The following is a 17,890-nucleotide window of genomic DNA, read 5'->3' as shown; positions in this document are numbered from 1 at the left end:
TACTATGGTTCAGTAAATTTCCTTTTGTTTTATGATACGTGGTCTTATTGAGTGTTGCATTTTGTTTCAAAGCTAAAACAGAACTAGATTTTGTCAAAAACAATTGGAGAGTTGGCAAGATTGTTTCAGAATGGTCTTGTAAATGACGTGGTTCAAGTAAGGAAAAGGCAATGAGGAAAGAGATTTGGGTAGTTGCTTCTGGCCACAAAGATAAACCTTCTCATTGGGATAGAGAGGGGACTCTACTTTCACAGTGGCATTAACTTGTTGGCTATTTAAGGAGCTTGACAGGCTACACACAGCCAGGGCTAGCATCCTGTTGTGGATGGTCCCAGCAAAGCTGGACCATCAGCATGAACACTGGGAATACTCTTTACCTGCCTCTCCTGCCCTATCCTCTCAGACTTCTTCCAAAATGGGACTAGAGGTAGATGGATTTTCACCTCAAAGGAATTAGGGAAGTCATAGGATAGTCATGATGGGCATGGTGTGAAATTCCTAGGAGAACTGTGCTTAGTAGTCTGGGTTTTAAGTTACAAACCATCACAGCTCCCCTACTGCCAATGATCAGCATGGTGGCAATTAGGTCCTAGCTTCCTGGCAGAACCTCACCCAAGTAGTGCCAAGCTTTAGTATGAGCCTCTCCATCACACCTCCCAATGGGCTTATGCAAACCAAGTGATGAAATTAAAATGAGAGACCATGACAGACATGGCAGCTATGTGGAAATATAGGGCCTTATAAGTAAATGGCAGGATGAGGTGTAGACAACTAGGCGTGAGGTTTGTATGCAGCTCTTGAAATGTGGAATTGACGAGAGTGGCAAGGTATCCAAATGGGGTAGCTAGGTGGATAGAGGCATCTTCCTGTGTTCAAATCTGGCCTCAGGCATTTTCTAAGCTGTGTGACTCTGGGCAAGTTACTTAAATGTGTTTGCCTCAGTTTCCTCTCCTGTAAAATGAGCTAAAGAAGGAAATGGCAAGCCATTCCAATATCTTTGCAAGAAAACCCCAAAAGGGGTCAAGAAGACTCAGACGAAACTGAAAATGATTAAACAACAAAACATTATCCATGCCTAGGGAGGTCACAGTCTTGGTTTACACTTCAGGTGTCATAACAGACCACACCATACCACAAATGTAGTACTATATTCTGTTTTATTCTGTTTAAGGATTACATTAAGCAAGAAGATTAGCTGTGCAGAGGAAGGCCACAATGATGGTGAAAGGCCTTGAAATCATACGACATGAGGCTGATTAAAAGGAAGTAGGCTTGTTTAGCCTGGATAAGAGAAGATTGAAGAACTTGAATTGTGTTGTTGGGGTTTTTTTAAGCATCTGAAGACCTGTCACATCGAAATTTTAGATATTAGAAAATTAATTTAGAAATTTAGATTTTCTTCTGTTTGGCTCTCCCTGAGGGAATATGAAAATAAACTTCCTAACAAATGAAGCTCTAACAATAAATAAACAATAATAAACAATAAGCCTAACAAATTAGCTAACTCCGGGAGCATCAGGTTTCCCCGTCACTGGAGGTTTTATAAGCAAAAGCTGGATTTGTCATCCAAGTGTGCCACAGAGGGGTTTCTTTTCTAGATAAGGTTTGGACTAATTAACCTCTGAGCTTTCTTCCAACTCTGCAATCACTGGATGCTGCTGATATCACAGGAATTCATATAGCCATTACATGGCTGGGTGTGGGAAGCATGGCAGCACTTGACTAGAATAAGGGTGATTTCCAGTAGAAGGTGGTAGTCCTATAAGTGGTGCAAAATCCAAGGACCCATTGAAAGCTGGATGGAAGCCAAGGGTGGTAAGCAGAGTTCTGGGGAAGAACAATGCTATTTCAGGCTATACATGACAGAAGACTGCACACGTTTTTCAGGGGCTCCAGTCATTGATTAATTGGTCACCACAGCCAAAGTATGGCTAGACCCAATTCCTATTTGGAAAGTGTAGCTTATAATTAGCAAAATTAAAGCTGTCAAATTAGACATTACATAGATAACTCATAGAAGTATTGTGAGTTTGTCTGTACTATATATACATACACGTGTGTGTACATACACATGCTGTAATTTGATTCCTCTTTTATACATAAACCCTTCTAAAATTCATTCTGGTCATCGTCATAGTCAAATGGCTGGAGTGCTAGATCTGAATACTATATCTAGGGTGAGGGAAGAATGACAGGATCGAGCTGCTATCAGGTTGGCATCCTATGTATGTGTGAAGAGTCTAAGGGTAAGGACAAAGGGCTAAGGAGGAAGAGAGGCCAGAGCTCGACAGCAGTACGCCCTGGTCCAGGCTCTCATCATATCACACCTGATCTACCGTGATAGTCATTCTGATGGTCTCCCTGCCTCAAGTCAATCCCCACTCCAGTCAATTCACTACAACACTTAGCACAGTCCCTAGCACATAGGAGATGCTTAATAAATCTTTACTGACTCATCTATCAGAATGATTTTTATAAAGCACAAGTCTGACCATGTCATCCCCTGTTCAATAAACTCTAGTGGTTCCCTATTACCTCCAGATTCAGATTTAAAAAAAATAATCTCATTTGGCTTTTAAAACCCTTTATAACCTAGTTCCTCCCTACCTTTCCAAGTGTTCATATACCTCTCTTTTCCACTCCCACAAGGGCAGCTAGGTGGCTCAGTGGATAGACTGCTAGGTTCAGAGTCAGGAAGAAACATCTTCCTGAGTTCAAATCTGACCTCAGATACTTACTAGCAAGCAGTGTGACCCTGGGCAAGTTACTTCATCCTGTTTGCCTCAGTTTCCTCATCTGCAAAATGAGCTGGAAAAGGAAATGGCAAAGCACTCCAGTGTCTTTGCCAAGAAATCCCAGTGGGATCAGGAAGAGTCAGACATGATTCAATGACAACAATAATAAATAGTTAAAGAATTCATTGATAATCCCATCTGTACTTATTGATACTGGAGCAATAGATACAGGTTTGCCACTGAGATAGTAAGAGAATGAACCTTTTCCAAAAATCTGAATGGTAAGAAAGAGACAATCGCTTCTATATACTCTAAGGAAGAGAAGTGAAAACCCCAGATTATTCAGCTACAACAAGATCTAAATTCTGAATTGGGGAAAAATATGAGAAATCTCTGAAAATATGAAGTATAATATGGGTCCCCAATCATGTCACCTCTCTTAAGCCAACATCAAAGATGATATGAAAAATCTGATAGTCTTACATATATGGAAATATACAAAGGAAACTGACCTTTGCTGTCAATGAGCCCTGAAAAATTAAGGGGAAGATAAAAAAAAAATCCTGGTAAAATGTTATGGTTTTTGTTTTCTTTTAAAAACAAGAGACAACCAACCAAAACCTTTAAAAAAAACTTTCAAAGATTTTACCATCCATACAAGTAGGTGTACTTATATGGAGAAATGCTAGCGATTAAAAAAAAAAAACAAAATTATGGAAATCCCCAGCAAATCTGAATTTTTTAACAGGGTTGGCTGTCCACTAACAAATATGGACCATTGTCCACTGTGAGATTGGAAAGAAATTGTCGAATTACCAGTACCAGATACAGATGAAAATGTTCTTAAAGTCCATTAATTTCTGTTGAGGTAGGGCAAGAAGGCTAGAAAGCATTACATGACTCCAAAGGAAAAATTTTTAAGGAGTCCTCAGGCACAAACGTTTAAAAAAAGATATCTAGAAATATTTAAGTGTATCAGTCAGTATCCCTAAAAAAGGAGGAAATAAGTGCTTGAAAAATCTTGAAGGAATAGTGGAGGGGAAAGAAAACTGTTACATATGTGCCAGTCCTCATTTAAAAAAAAAAACTGTCCATTTATGTGTTCGATACATGTGTAATCTTTTCAAATAAGAAAGGTAAATCAAAATTAACTAGATTAGATTCTTCCAAAGATCCCAGAAAATATTAGTATGAGATGCACAAATTAAAAATATAAATTTAAAAGGCTGAGTGAAAAGTTCAGTAAGAAGACAGGTGACACAGTGAATAGAGCTTGACTTATAGCCAAGGACTTATAGCCAGTGAATAGAGCTTGACTTATAGCTCACATCCTACCTCAGAAACTTAGTAATCATGTGACTCCTAGGCAAGTCACTTAACCACTATTTGCCTCAGTTCCCTCAACTGTAAAATGAGGATAATATTAGCATCTACCTCCCAGGGTTGTTATGAATATCAAATAAGATATGAAAAGCACTCTGCAAATCATAAAGAGCTATATAAATAAGATTGTTACTTTACTATTATATTTGATCATATTTAAATTATTTTAGTATTCAGTTGAAAATAGATATTTTTAGCATAGCTTTTCATTTGCAGTAATAGTACCTCTAATCTTATCTATGAAATCTTAAACATTTTAAGTCCCTGCACATTTATACGTAATTACAACAAAGGAGTCTCCAAACATACAGAGGTAAAAACTGGGCCCAATTAGCTATTTGAATTCTTACCCCACAACCACACTCCAAACTTCCCACAAATGTTTTCTGGGTTTTTTGCCTTTTTCCCTACACTACGGTGGAACAAGGACAAGGCTACCCAGGGTAGCACTGCTGAGTACTGTATTAAAGGTGTCGCACAGTAAAGAGAGATCTGGTCTTTCTAGCAAACCAGACTGGAATTAGTTCAGGGGAGCTGAACTAGTATCACCTTATGTACACCTTGGCAGCTGTCTTACTAACTTGCTAAAAAGTGATTTGGGCTCCCAGTCAATCAATTCAGAAAGCATTTATTAAGCACTCATAACGTACCAGGTAATGTACTGAGGATGTAAAGACATAAATGAAATAGTCTCCATGCTCTGGGAATTAACTTCTAAGCTTCTTCTTGCCACCAAAGTACATATAGTTATTCTTACACCAATATTTTCTAGGTGGCAAAGTTGAAGAAAGCTGGTTTTAGAGGCACAGTTCTTGAGTTCAAATCTCAGCTTTGATTCTTGGTGACCAAATGTCTTGGAGATAGTAATGTGACCTGTATGAACCCTGGTTCCCTCTGTAAAATGAGGGAATAGAATTTATTGAATTGTGTGGATAACTGGCTACTTTTAACCCAAGAGGGAAGGAATATACACAAATGTCTCTCCTAGATCCCCTATTTAGCAGTAGCAGTTTCAACTTTGTAGAAAACTAAACTCTAGGACCTTAATCTTTTATGCCAATGGGCAAGAAATTGAAATTAGAATAAATCGCTAAGTTCTCCAGGGGCAGTCACTTAACATTTTTTTATAGCAATCCCTCACCAGAGTAAAAATCGGTATTCTTCACATATAACTCAAATTTGTCTGTAGCTTATATCATACATTTGTAGCAATAAATATAAATTTTTAGCTTTTTCTCATGGAGGGAGGAAGAGAAGGAGAGAAGAGGATAAAACAATCCATAATCATTATTAAGTGCCTACTATGTTCCAGGAACAAACACAATTAAGCAAATAAATGGTTGTACAAGAAAACAGGTGATAAGAGAGATGAGGTAGGGTTGGGGTACTGCTGAGAGAATAATGAATGAGGAGAAAAAAGAGACCATAAAGACAGTTTTATTTTTAAAATGTTAAGGTCAATATTGGTTTATTAAGAATGCTTTTGTTTATTAACATCAAGGGTCACTAAGCCAGGTTCTTAAGATTACACATTTAGAGCTAGAAAGGACTTCGTAAGCCTTCTAAGCCCAAACCTCATATTTTACAAGGGAAGAAACTAAGGCCCAGGGAAGCCAAGTGACTTGATGTTAGCATGCCAACATAATATGAATTAATTTTTTGGCAAAGTATAAGCAGCCAACTTTATAAAGATTCAAGAGAGGAAAAAAAATTGTTGTAAATAAAGATTTCCACTCAGTATCAAGAATCTGCGTATGTATTCTAATTCTATCACATTCCTCTTGTAATCAGCCATTATATCTAAGTTACTTTTATAAATGCTTTCCTGCATATAGCTCAGTATATGCTAAATTTAATCCGTGTTTTCTAAATCTCAGTAACAGATGAGGATGATTTATGGCATGACTTAAATTAATGTTCTTTGCTCTTTAAAGGTAAATGCTTGTGACCATTACCAAGGCAGCAGCAGCAGCAGCAGCAGCAGCAGCAGCAGCAGCAGCAGCAGCAGCAGGGACCAGGCACACCTTCTTTCTAGGAGATGGAGAGGACAGGAGAGAGCGTAGGCGGAGAGTTCACACACAGTAACTCTTCCTTCAGGTTTGCTTTGCTACAGACAGGATTAACAAGTAAAAGCAACATTCCCCTGCTAAAAGGCGAGGGAAAAACACAAAGAGGAAGGGCAGATGCAAGGAGAGAGAGACAAGAAAAAATTGTCAAGACGGCAAAGAAATAAGGTGCTTTCCTATTGAACCTCTGTCAAAATAGAAAACACATATCAAATAATGCTTACTAGGTTGAGGATAAGAGGGGGAGAAAAAAAAATGATTAGAATAGACAGCAAACTAAGACCATAGCTTTTCTTAAATGAAGCAGATCTCTAGGGAAGAGTTTCTTTGAGTCTCTAAGTAAAGGGATATATTTCCACTAAGAGATCAGAGCAAATATTAAGATTGCTTAGGATATATGAACATGGTGGCTAAGATATGAAAGTATATTTATGTCACATTCATTTGCTCTTTGATCTGTATGTAGGTCAACTGCCTGCTACCTCTAGGGCACTAAAGAAGAAATGATTCTTTTCTTTCTTACTATGCACCCTTCTCTCACAATGGTGTCTGTGTTAGGGGATAGGAGGGAGTGGAAGAAGGTCAGGGAGACAATTGGGAAATAGTTGGTCGGCTTGCTCTGCTTAAGAAATGGAAAACCTGTAGGCTCCTTAGAAACAATAACAAATGATACTGGAAGCAACGTTAGGCAATCTGCAGTAAGATCTGCCCTGGGCATAGGTGGAAGGGAATATCTAACCTATGCGGAAATCAGAATTTACTTTGAATCACTAAGTTAGTAAATAAGCACAGCTCACAACCTGCTTAATTCAGCATATGTTCTGAACATATATCATCAAATGTGGTATCTGAGAAAGGTCACTGTTAAGAGTGGAAACACCTTCCCAAAGGAAATATCAAGCAGCACGGAAGACAGCCGGGGGTAGTGGGTAGAGAAGGGGGAGATGCCACCCATAGGCTCAAAGGTTTATCCAAAATTTATCAGGTGACTTTATCTTGGCTTCATGAAGGCTGCCCCTTATTTTTGAAGGAAAAAAATTACTTTCCCCTTCTAGACAACCCCTGGTGAAAAAGACGAGATAAAAAAATTGAAAACTAGAAAAAACTTCTCAGAAAAGTCCAAGGAGGGATGGAAATTCCTAAAGCTTTTAATGAATGAACAGTTCCATATTCAAACCTAGATTTGTGATATGAAATTTCCTTATAATTTTACTTATGGCAATGTGATATCATGACCTCTCAGAATGAGAAAGAGTTCAAATCTAGCCTCTGACACAAAAGGCCAATGTTCCAAGGGAAAATTCACTTAACTTTTCAATGCCCCAGGCACCTACATTCTAAGAGGCAGAAGGGTTTCCAGTTTGCATTGATAGAAAGAGATTCCTCAAATTTCTTTCACCAATGAAATCATAGGGTTGATTTAAAAAAAAACCAAACAAACCATAAAATTTCTAATCCTGGGGTTGGAAAGGAATCAGCCCAGAACCTTGGTGTAAACCTGTTTCTCCTCCCACCCCTTTCCCAGTGTACTTCCAAACACAATAATCCATACTTTACCTTTTTGATGTTTAAATCCAAAACTTTTAACCATATTTAGTGATATTAACTTATTTAAACAAAGTTTCAAAATGTTACTAAAATTGTATTTTACTTCCTTATATCCTAGGACAGGCTTCTAATTTCTTTTTAAATAGTAACCTCAAACAGAGCAATTGCTTGAAATGAGGATTAAAAATTTAATTAAGATTAAGAAAACTGTAAAACTTTAAGGTAGCAGTAATAAAAAATGAATGTGCAAAGTTACAAAAACCAAACAAATAAAGAAGAGATATGAAAAGGAAGCCTCACCCCATTCGTGTGTGTGTGTGTGTGTGTGTGGAGGGGGGGGGGAGAAGAGTATGAAACGCTGCTTATATTTTCAGATTTTTTTTCAATGTATTCATTAGCTTTGCTGTTTTCCTCTTCCTCTTTTTCCTTTAAAAATAGTATTTATTATATAGGATGGCTCTGGACTGACGGGGGAAAAAGGGAAGGATGCTGGGAGAAAATCTGGTGATATAAAAACAAAAGATTCCAGTAACATATTAAAAAAAAAAATTCAAACATTTTAGAGAATTATCAAGGTTCTGTGTTTCTTTAGAAGGGAAAATTCAATTCTGGTTTTCTACCACATTTTCACTGAGCTCCTACCAGGTGCTCCCAGCAGGCTTAAGTTTGGTGGGAATAACCCATGGCAAGGGAGTTACAGACATGGCTCCTTATGATCTGGAAAAATTTTTGGCTCTCCCTTCATACCAGAAGAAAAAGTGAATTTTTTCTTTTTCCTTTATGGGGTGTTTACAGTACCTTATTATAAAAAACTGAGTCAATATCATACAATACAATACATATATTTTATGCCTAAGTTTCTAAACGTTTTCTCCGTCATCTGCTGGTCTTTGTGCGTCATCTGTGACTTCTGCAAAACTCCACAAAAGTTCCCATCTAATTTCTTAAACCAACCAGTGATATACCGAAACCTTGAAGGGAAAAGGTGTGATATGGAAGGGCTAAATGTATAAAGCATGGTCCCTGGTATCCTGGATCTTATACCCTCAAGTCAAGGAGTTGAGACAAACCAAAACACAAAGAACAATTAAACCCCTAAACTATACATTGTACCACTGACTAAAAGGACAGATATAAACTGAGAGCAGAATGATCCAACAGGAAATGGTATTCTTAGTCAAATATGGACTAGATTATATGACTTTTTAGCTTCCTTTGAATGGGGCAAGCTAAGAGCATTATTTGTCAAGATAACTTCCATCCAAGAAACAAAACTCAGTAAACACTCATTGAGTACACCTATTACGTACAAGGTACTATGCTAGACACAGGGGTCGGGGAGGGGGAATGAAAAGACAACAAGACTTGGCCTTAAACTTCCATGAGCTTCTGCTCTAATTCATCCAACACAGAACTGTCTCTTTCAAAACCCACCCCCCCTTTCTCCTGATTTCCCTATGTCTCTTCATGGCCCACACTTAGTGTGTCAACTCCAAGTCACCTTTTGACTTCTTCTCTCTGGTTCCCCACTATCCTGTACAATGAACCAAACTGGGTGACTCCCTCACTCCCTCCTTACCATCTGTGTCAATGAAAGGTAGTGTTGCATAGTAGAAAAAGCTCTGGTCTGGGAGCCAGGAGAGAACCGAGTTCAAATCCTATCTCTGACTCTTAGTAGCTAGCTGCACAATGATGGACAAGTTATTTAATTTCTATCAGTATCAGTTTCCTTAGCTGTAAAATTTGGGGATTGGGGGAGAGAACAATATCTAATTGTTTAAAGCCCAAATGAGAAAGTATTTTTAAAGTGCTTTAAAAACCTTAAGGTATTAGTGTATAAAATAGCAGCTGCCACTATTTCCACTTCCACTATTAAGAGTTGATGTATTCATTACCTCTTATCCAGGGGGACTGCTGCCTTACCAGTCTCCTCAGCTACAAGTTTCTCCCTACTCTCATGTACCCTACATAACTGCCAGATTAACCACATTGCACCATTCATGGGCTCAAGACTTGACTTTCCATTGCTTACCAAATAGTAGTCCAACCTCTGGCATTCAGTACCCTCCACAGTTGGACTACAATATATTTTCAGTCCTGTGTCCTCCATCATGTGTTCCCCCTAATCCCTTGCCCCCAGCTAATCTACATTCCTACCAAATTGGAGCGCAGACCAACAACTCATCATCCTATGATGCATTCCTACCTCTATACCACTGTTAAATGCTGACCCTATGCCCATATCTCTGACTTGTTAAAATTCTACTCATTCTTCCAGGCACAAGTTAATTACTACCTTCTGTACAAAACAATCTGCCTCCTAGGGAAGCTCCTCTCAGATGTCTTATCTATGCCTTACATTCTTTTTTTGAACTTATTTCCACTACTAGATCACATTAAAAGTGGGGACCATATATTCTTCATCCTAACACAGTACTATGGATATTACAGTAGGTACCAGATGTCGAATAAATGACATACACATCAGTAACTATTGGTTAATGCTATAAGATGTCTAAACTAGTCTAGACGGTGCCTTAAATGGCTAGGTTTAGTAGAGGAGGGAGAAATCACATCAGCACTAAGGGCAGGATGGAAGATAAAAGCCAGTAAAGACTTCATGGAAGAGGTAGCATTTTGACTGAATAGAGAGGAGGTAGGTATTCTTCATAGGCAGGGGTACAGAACAAGGACAAAAGAGGAATGAATTTGTAAATAAGCTCTAGTGAGGGTAATAAAGTAGAAAACAAAAAAGCTAGGGAATAGTGAGATAAAGCTGGATATGTACAATGAGTTCATTTTAAAGAAAAACTTTGAATGTCTGGCTGAACAACTTAATCTTTATCCTGTAGGTCACTGGTCCTCAAACTTACTGGTCTCAGGACCTCCTCTCTCCTTATTACACTCTTAAAATTTTGTTGTTAAGTCATTTCAGTCAAGTCCCACTCTTTGTAATCTCATTTTGGGTTTTCTTGGCAAAAAAACTGGAGTGCTTTGTCATTTCTTTCTCCAGCTCTTTTTATAGCTGAGGAAACTGAGGCAAATAGGGTTAAGTGACTTGCCCAGACTTACACAGCTAAGACGTATCTGAGGTAAGACTGAATTCAGGTCTTCCTGATTCCAGAGTAGGCACTCTATTAGCTGTTCAAAATTACTGAGAACCAAAATGTAACTAGAAAATATTTAACAACAAAAAAAGAAAATATTTAACAAAGTAAATAATTTTTAAAACATTACTCAGTATCCCCCTTCCCAAAAAGTTTTTGTTTATGTGGTTTATATCTTTCAATATTTAGTGTATTAGAAATTTGAATATTTTAGTATTATTATAAAAACAATTTTGACTTTACAGATCCCCTGAAAGGGTCTTGGGCCCCCAGAGCACACTTTTCAGAACAATATGTTAGGGAGCCAGAGCAGGTGTTTGGGCTAAGCAGTAACACGATACAGATGGTGTTTAGGAAGATTAATTTGATAGCAGTATTCTGGATACTTTTAGAGGAGTGAGAGGCTGGAAGCAGGAAACTTTAGGTGGGGAAGGCTTTTGCAGTTATCACGCTCAAGGTAACAAAGCACTAAAGGAAGCTGGTGGCAATAAGAAATGGAGAGGAAGGATTAAAATCTGAGAGAAACATTTTGATGGAACAATTGGAATACATGTAATGAGGGAGAAAAGCCAAAGAGAGTTCCATGGTTTCTAACCTCAGATACTGGGAAACTGGAGGCCCCACAGACAGGATTCGGATGGTTGAGAAGGGATATCCTAATAAGAGACAACAGCCCATGATATTTAATTTAAAATAGTATGCAGAAGCTCAAAGATGTTACAGCTGATAAAATTCTACCATTTTAGGGCAGAAAGGACCCTTAAAGGACATCCACAATTTACAAATGAGACACAGTTAATGGATTTTGGTGTGTGCTGGGCATTTTGATACTGAATATTTATAACCAGGATGCTTGTATATCTCTCCACAGGTGTCTATAGCAAAAGTGGATGTTTCACCATCTACTCAAACTGAAACTATCCAAAATTAAAATCATATTCTCTTCAAAGATAGTTCTACCTCGAGGCTCATTTGGTTTTGTCAATGAAATCACTGTGCTTATCACTGTTGACATTTTAATAATACTTTTTAAAGGTAGCCAAGTACTTTACATATGGTTTCTCATTTGAGTGACACAGCAAAAACTCTAAGGTCAAGTACTATCTACTGTTGTCCTCTTTTTAGATATGAGGAAACTGAGGCTCAAAGATTTTTAAGAGCTTTCAAACTCTCACACAGCTTCTAAGCATTAGAAGCAGGATTTGAACCTGAGACCTTCCTAACTCCATCTCCAGCACTCTATCCATCATGCCAAGCGACCTCTCCCAATTTATTCGATTCATTATCTCTCCTACTAATTTGGACTTGGGCCTAAAAACCTTTGTCCTCTATTATGCATTCATTAAGTTTTTGATTCTTTTACTTTATTTTGACTCTTCTAATTACACAATTACTTTATATCAGGGGCTTAATACCTCTTACGCAAACTGTATTATAACCTCTTCTCCTGCCTCCAATCTATTTCCTCCCACCTATCCCTCTTAACATGCTACCACCAAAGTGATTGCCCTAAATTTGCTTCATGTCACTTAGTAAGTATTAAAAAACATACATGGCTCCCTACTACCTGACGCACAAAGGCCAACTCATCTGCCTGGAACTAGTGATTCTCTACCTCCTTTCCCATCCCCCTCAATTCCCTTGACCCCCACATCTACCCCTCTCATTTCATTCTTTCATTACTCAACAATGTTAGGTTGGGGTCTTTCTTAACCATCCAAAGCTACACTGACCTCTCCATCTCTGAATTTACCCAATCCATTACTCAATTCAATCATATGCTAAAATGGAGTGTGATTTTGAAAAAATTATAAAACTTCAGTTAGAGAGACCTTATATGGCCTATATGTAGTTCAATACTTTTACTTTGCAGACAAAGAAACTTAAGCAATACCTTAACCAAGTGACCCAGTGAGTTTTGGGGTGTTTTCTTTTTGGTATGAATGTCTTATCTTGGTGACTGAATTGTCACCAATTGTCACCATTGTGACTTGAAAATAGCCCACACAGAAGAACTTAGTACAATGCATGTACATATTAGAAGCTCAATTAATATGGGCTGTCTTTGTTTATTCCTTGATATCTTTGGTGATATTCACTAGTTTTGTTTAAGGTTTTTACAAAATTATTTACTCTATTAAGTGGCACTAAGCTGCTGTAAGTTCAAAACAATATGGTGGCCAATTCATCTTAAAATGAACACCTGTCATTTCTAAGAAATTCCAATAAAAATGGTATACAGCAGAGATCAGATATATGACTGTGCTAGATTGCAATTTACTGGTAACTTATATATAGTAAAAACCAAGCATAAATAAACTCCAAAACAAAAAAAACCTATATTCTTTCACCAAGAGACAAGAAAGAAGTAACTGGTTTATAATAAGGTAACTATGGCACTAAAGCCTGGGATCAGAAGACCAGGGTAGAGCTCTGTGTGCAGCTGAGCAACTATCTTTGCCCCTTTCTCTCACCTCCCTCCTCTACAAAGTTCAATCTCTAATTAAACAATCTCTAAGGTCCTGATTACCTCCAAGTCCCATGATCCTAGGCAATAAAATGAATGAGTTAGGTAGGCTAAAATGTTTAAGTGGTTTAAAGCCACCTCTGAATAGAAGAACAGTTCAGTGAAGTGTGGGTTTGCACTTCTGCTTCCAATTTATGAATTTCCTTCTCTTCATTCACTCTTTTTTCTGTAACACTATTAGTATCAAAGCTTACAGCCAAATTAATTCTGTATAGACATCAAGGCACAATATCCTGTTGAAAAGGAAGTCTATGTCACAATATCTTTTATCTCTTACCTGATTTATCACATATATCCCATAATCCAGCTGCTGACGCTGTAGAAAAGGGTGGAGATAATAAAGCCAGTAACGGAGATGTTCATCCCGGTTTCTGAAAGGGATAATAATGGCTACTTTTTGAAGTGCTGTGCAGTCCTCTGGGGTAAATCGACCTCCTGTCTTCAATTTAGGATTTTCTTTTTCTATGGTTTCCAGATTCACAGGGTGCAGAAATTCCACCTTTAATGGGCCAACTGAAAAAGTATAACCAAGACAGGACATGTTAGCAGGTTGAAGAATGGCATGGACTCATTTGTAAAATATTCACTAGCACCACTCAACTAAAAATGTGTTCTTCTTTCCTCCAGGTTATAGGAAATATACTCTAAATTATCAAAGTCAAAGAGATTAAAAGTCCCTCCTTCATGTTTGTTCAAGTTAACAAAGATACACCACGCAACTTATCATAACACCAGAAAATACATTATTAGATACCTGGATCCAGAGGTTGGAGACAAAGAGCTTTGGAATAGTCCTTACTCTTTTAAGTGTACCTGGGAACCAAGGCTTATTTTTCATGAACCATGAGGCATATGAAACTTGAAGTGAGTAAGATGTTTGGCAAGTGTTCAATTATTATAATCAGGTGTCAAGATATCAGGCAATAAATGCCATGGGCAGTCTGGAATATGGGAAATTGTTATCATCTGGAGTATAACAGAAAAGGTTTCCTGGACAAGGTGGGGTTTGACACATCAGAAAGAGGGACAGAGAAGATGTGGACATTATGAAAGAAAAAATGAAGAGTACGGCGAATGTGGAGGATAGAAAAAGCGAGCAGTTTAGTTCAACTTAAGCTAAGTTCAACAAATATTTATTACTTCCTAGCACTTAGCACAGTGCCAAGAAAACAGGAAGTGCTTAAAATGTTTGTTTTCTTCCCTTCACCCTTGTTCTCTCCTTCCCTCCCTTCTTAAGTGCCCACTATGTAGAAAATACCATGTCAGGTGTTGATGACACAAAAATAAAAACAAAAACAATCTCTGTCCTTGCGGACCTTACATTCTACTGGTTTCATCAAATGGTTATTAAGGAATTAATATTAATTAAGGAATTAAGGAATAACAGACAAATTGACTGATAGATTGACAGATATGTTTATAAACACATAAACCAGGATGTACAGGGCCTTAAATGCCAAGATAAAACTCAGTCAAATGTATAAGAATACAAGTCATTCCCTAATTGATAAACAGTCAAAGGATATGAAGAGGTAATTTTCAGATGAAGAAATCAAAGTTATATATCTGTAACTATATGAAAAAATGCTCTGTATCACTAATGATTAGAGAAATGTAAATTAAAACAAGTCTGAGGTACCACCTCACAACTATCAGATTGGCTAATATGATAGAAAAGGAAAATGACATGTTGGAGGGGATGTGGGAAAACTGAGACACTAATGCACTGTTGGTAGAGTTGTGAACTGAGCCAACCATTGTGGAGAGCAATCTGGAATAACGGTCAAAGGGTAATACAATTGTGCATACTCTTTGACCCAGCAATACTACTACTGGGTCTGTATCGCAAAGTGATTTTTAAAAAAAGGCAAAAGACCTATATGTACAAAAATGTTTCTAGCAGTTCTTTTTGTGGTGGCCAAGAAATGGAAGTTGAAGGGATGTCCATCAGTTCGGGAATGGCTGAAGAAACTGTGGCCTGTGACTGTTATGGAATGACTACCATGCTTTAAGAAGAGGATGCTTTTAGAAAAACCTGGAAAGGCTTCCATGAACTGATACAAAGTAAAACAAGCAGAAACAGAACACTGTGTACAGTAACAGCTATACTGTGCAATGATAAATTGTGAAGGACTTAGCTATTCTCACCAATACAGACATACAAGACAATTCTGAAGCAATACTATCCACCTTCAGAGAAAGAGCTGATGGAGTCTGAATGCAAATCAAAGCACATTTTTTAAAACTTTATTTTCCTTGAGATTGTTTGGATATATATTTTTTCATGACATGAGTAATATGAAAATATGCTTTGCATGACTGCACACGTATAAGCTATGTAAAATTGCTTACCTTCTAAATGAAGATCGAAGGGAAGCAGGGGAGAATTTTGGAACTCAAAATTTAAAAAAACTAATGTTAAAAATTGTTTTTACATGTAATTGGAAAAAATAAAATACATTTAAAAAAATTAAATGTCAAGGAAGAGATGGAATTTGGAACTCAAAACTTTTTTTGAATGTTAAAAATGGTTTTAACGTAATTGGGGAAAAAAATAAAATATTTTTAAAAACTGAAATGCCAAAATAAGGAATCTGAACATAACTGTAAGAGAAAATAAAAGTAGACTTTGAGGAAGTTTTTTCTGGTAGAGAAATGTACAATAGATCCCTGAAAATAAAAACTGAAATCAGGTAGAACTATGATATATCTGGACTAATGAAATAATTTCACAGGCAGGTCTTCTCACCTTCACTCTACTTACTCCAATATAATAGACTTAAGATTAACTTCCACAATAATAATTTTCTCTCCTTGAATCTTCATGGTATTTTATTGTGTAATTCTCCAAAGTACTTATATAATATTGCATATGACAGTGTTTGTGTTTATGAATGGATAAAAAGGAACTAAATACTAAGATGGAAATGCAAGACAGTTCCCCATCTCAAGGAACTTCCTATGTCTAGGAAAACAGTAAGAGATTTCAGCCATAGGTCAGATGGAAAAGTCTTATTCTCTTTAGTAGGCAGTGGCAAAGCAGATGTTAACTTATTTCCTTTAATGTCACTCCCATTGATAAAACTGTATTTGTTTGGTATTAAACCATGAAGCCATCTGACAGGGCCAATGATTTTGGTGATAAAAATTTTCTTTTCTGGGTCTTTAATAGCAGTGGCTGCTGAAAAAGAAGGGGTTCCATCCAGCACCTGCAGAGGGAATTGCCACGTCATATCTCCACAAGGGTTGTTTATCTGTTCCCTCATAATCCCCAGGGACAACTTTACTCAACGTCTCTCTACTTCCTCATCCTGCCAAGCAACTGGCCCAGTGCTCTGCAATGGCAGAAACTTTAAAAATATTTGTTTCACTGAATAAGGCCTCCAATGATAACAGCCTAGCCAAAGATTATGGGAGTGTGAAGAAGGAAGAAAGAGGCCAAAAAATATTTCAAAGGAAGAACTGACAGCATGTAGTGATAGATAAGGGATAGAGGGAGAGGTAAGATTCCAAATGTGAAGTTTCCCAACCTGGGACACTTGGATCCAAGTCCCAGCCCCACCTTTTACTAGCTCTATAACTGTGGGAAAAACCAGTTAATCTCTTGAGTCTCAGTATCCTCGGCTATAAAATAGTAATGAGACTAATTCACACCACTTACCCCCATGGTATTGTTGCAAGGAAAGTGCTTTGTAAACCATAAAACACCATCAATGGAAAGAAATGAGGAAATTTGAGAACAGGGGTTGGCATAAGAGGGAAAATGGCTTTATTTTTCAGATATGCTGAGCCTGAGATCTTAACAAGACAATTAGGTTGATAAGTATTGAGACAGAGATTCCAGGATCACAAAGGATGAAAAATGGAAGCTCAGAGTTACTATATCTAACCCTCTCTTTTTACAGCTGAAGAAACTAAGGTTCAGAGACATTAAATGATTCTTCTAAAAACCAGCAGCAAGTCAGTGACAGTGCCATGGCTAACACTCAAGTATCCTGAATCCTTCAAGACACAAGGGAGAGATTCTCTGACATTCTTTGTATCTTGTGTACCTTGGGCTGTTTTTTTTTGTGTGAGCTGTTTTCATTCTGAATTTAAACACCAAATAAAATGAGCATTTTCATATGCCTAATAGAATAAAGGGCTGTACATGAAACTTGGAGCAAGTTTATCACTACCGTGCTACAATGAGCAGGATGCTCTCAGAAAAAAATGGAAAGACTTAACATGAACTGATGCAAAGTGAAATGAGCAGAACTAGGAAACATTGTACACAGTAACAATACTGTGTGATGATAAAAAAAATATTGTATAATGATGAATAACATGCTATTCTCAGTCACATAATGATCTAAGACAATTCTGAAGGATTTATGATGAAAAATGCTGTCACCTCTAGAGAAAGAACTAGTGGAGCCTGAACACAGATCAAAGATACCTTTTCTTTACTTTATTTTCCTTGGTGTTTTCTTTTTTGTCTGTTTTCTTTCACAGCATAACTTACATGAAAATGTGTTTTGTATG

General features: G+C 37.4%; 1 protein-coding gene across 4 annotated transcripts in view; it reads right to left on the bottom strand.

The window, feature by feature from the left end:
• B4GALT1 (beta-1,4-galactosyltransferase 1) overlaps nucleotides 1-17,890 on the bottom strand; it is an 84,832-nt gene that overhangs the window by 19,183 nt on the left and 47,759 nt on the right. For all 4 annotated transcript variants that reach the window (XM_072597038.1, XM_072597039.1, XM_072597040.1 and 1 more), the window contains one exon: nucleotides 13,644-13,879. In XM_072597038.1, coding sequence (XP_072453139.1) covers nucleotides 13,644-13,879 — 236 coding nt within the window. The remainder of the gene's footprint in view (nucleotides 1-13,643; nucleotides 13,880-17,890) is intronic.

This window comes from Notamacropus eugenii, chromosome 3 (assembly GCF_028372415.1).
Source record: "Notamacropus eugenii isolate mMacEug1 chromosome 3, mMacEug1.pri_v2, whole genome shotgun sequence".
Classification (NCBI taxonomy): Eukaryota; Metazoa; Chordata; class Mammalia; order Diprotodontia; family Macropodidae; genus Notamacropus; species Notamacropus eugenii.
This window is presented reverse-complemented; position numbering and strand designations above follow the sequence as displayed.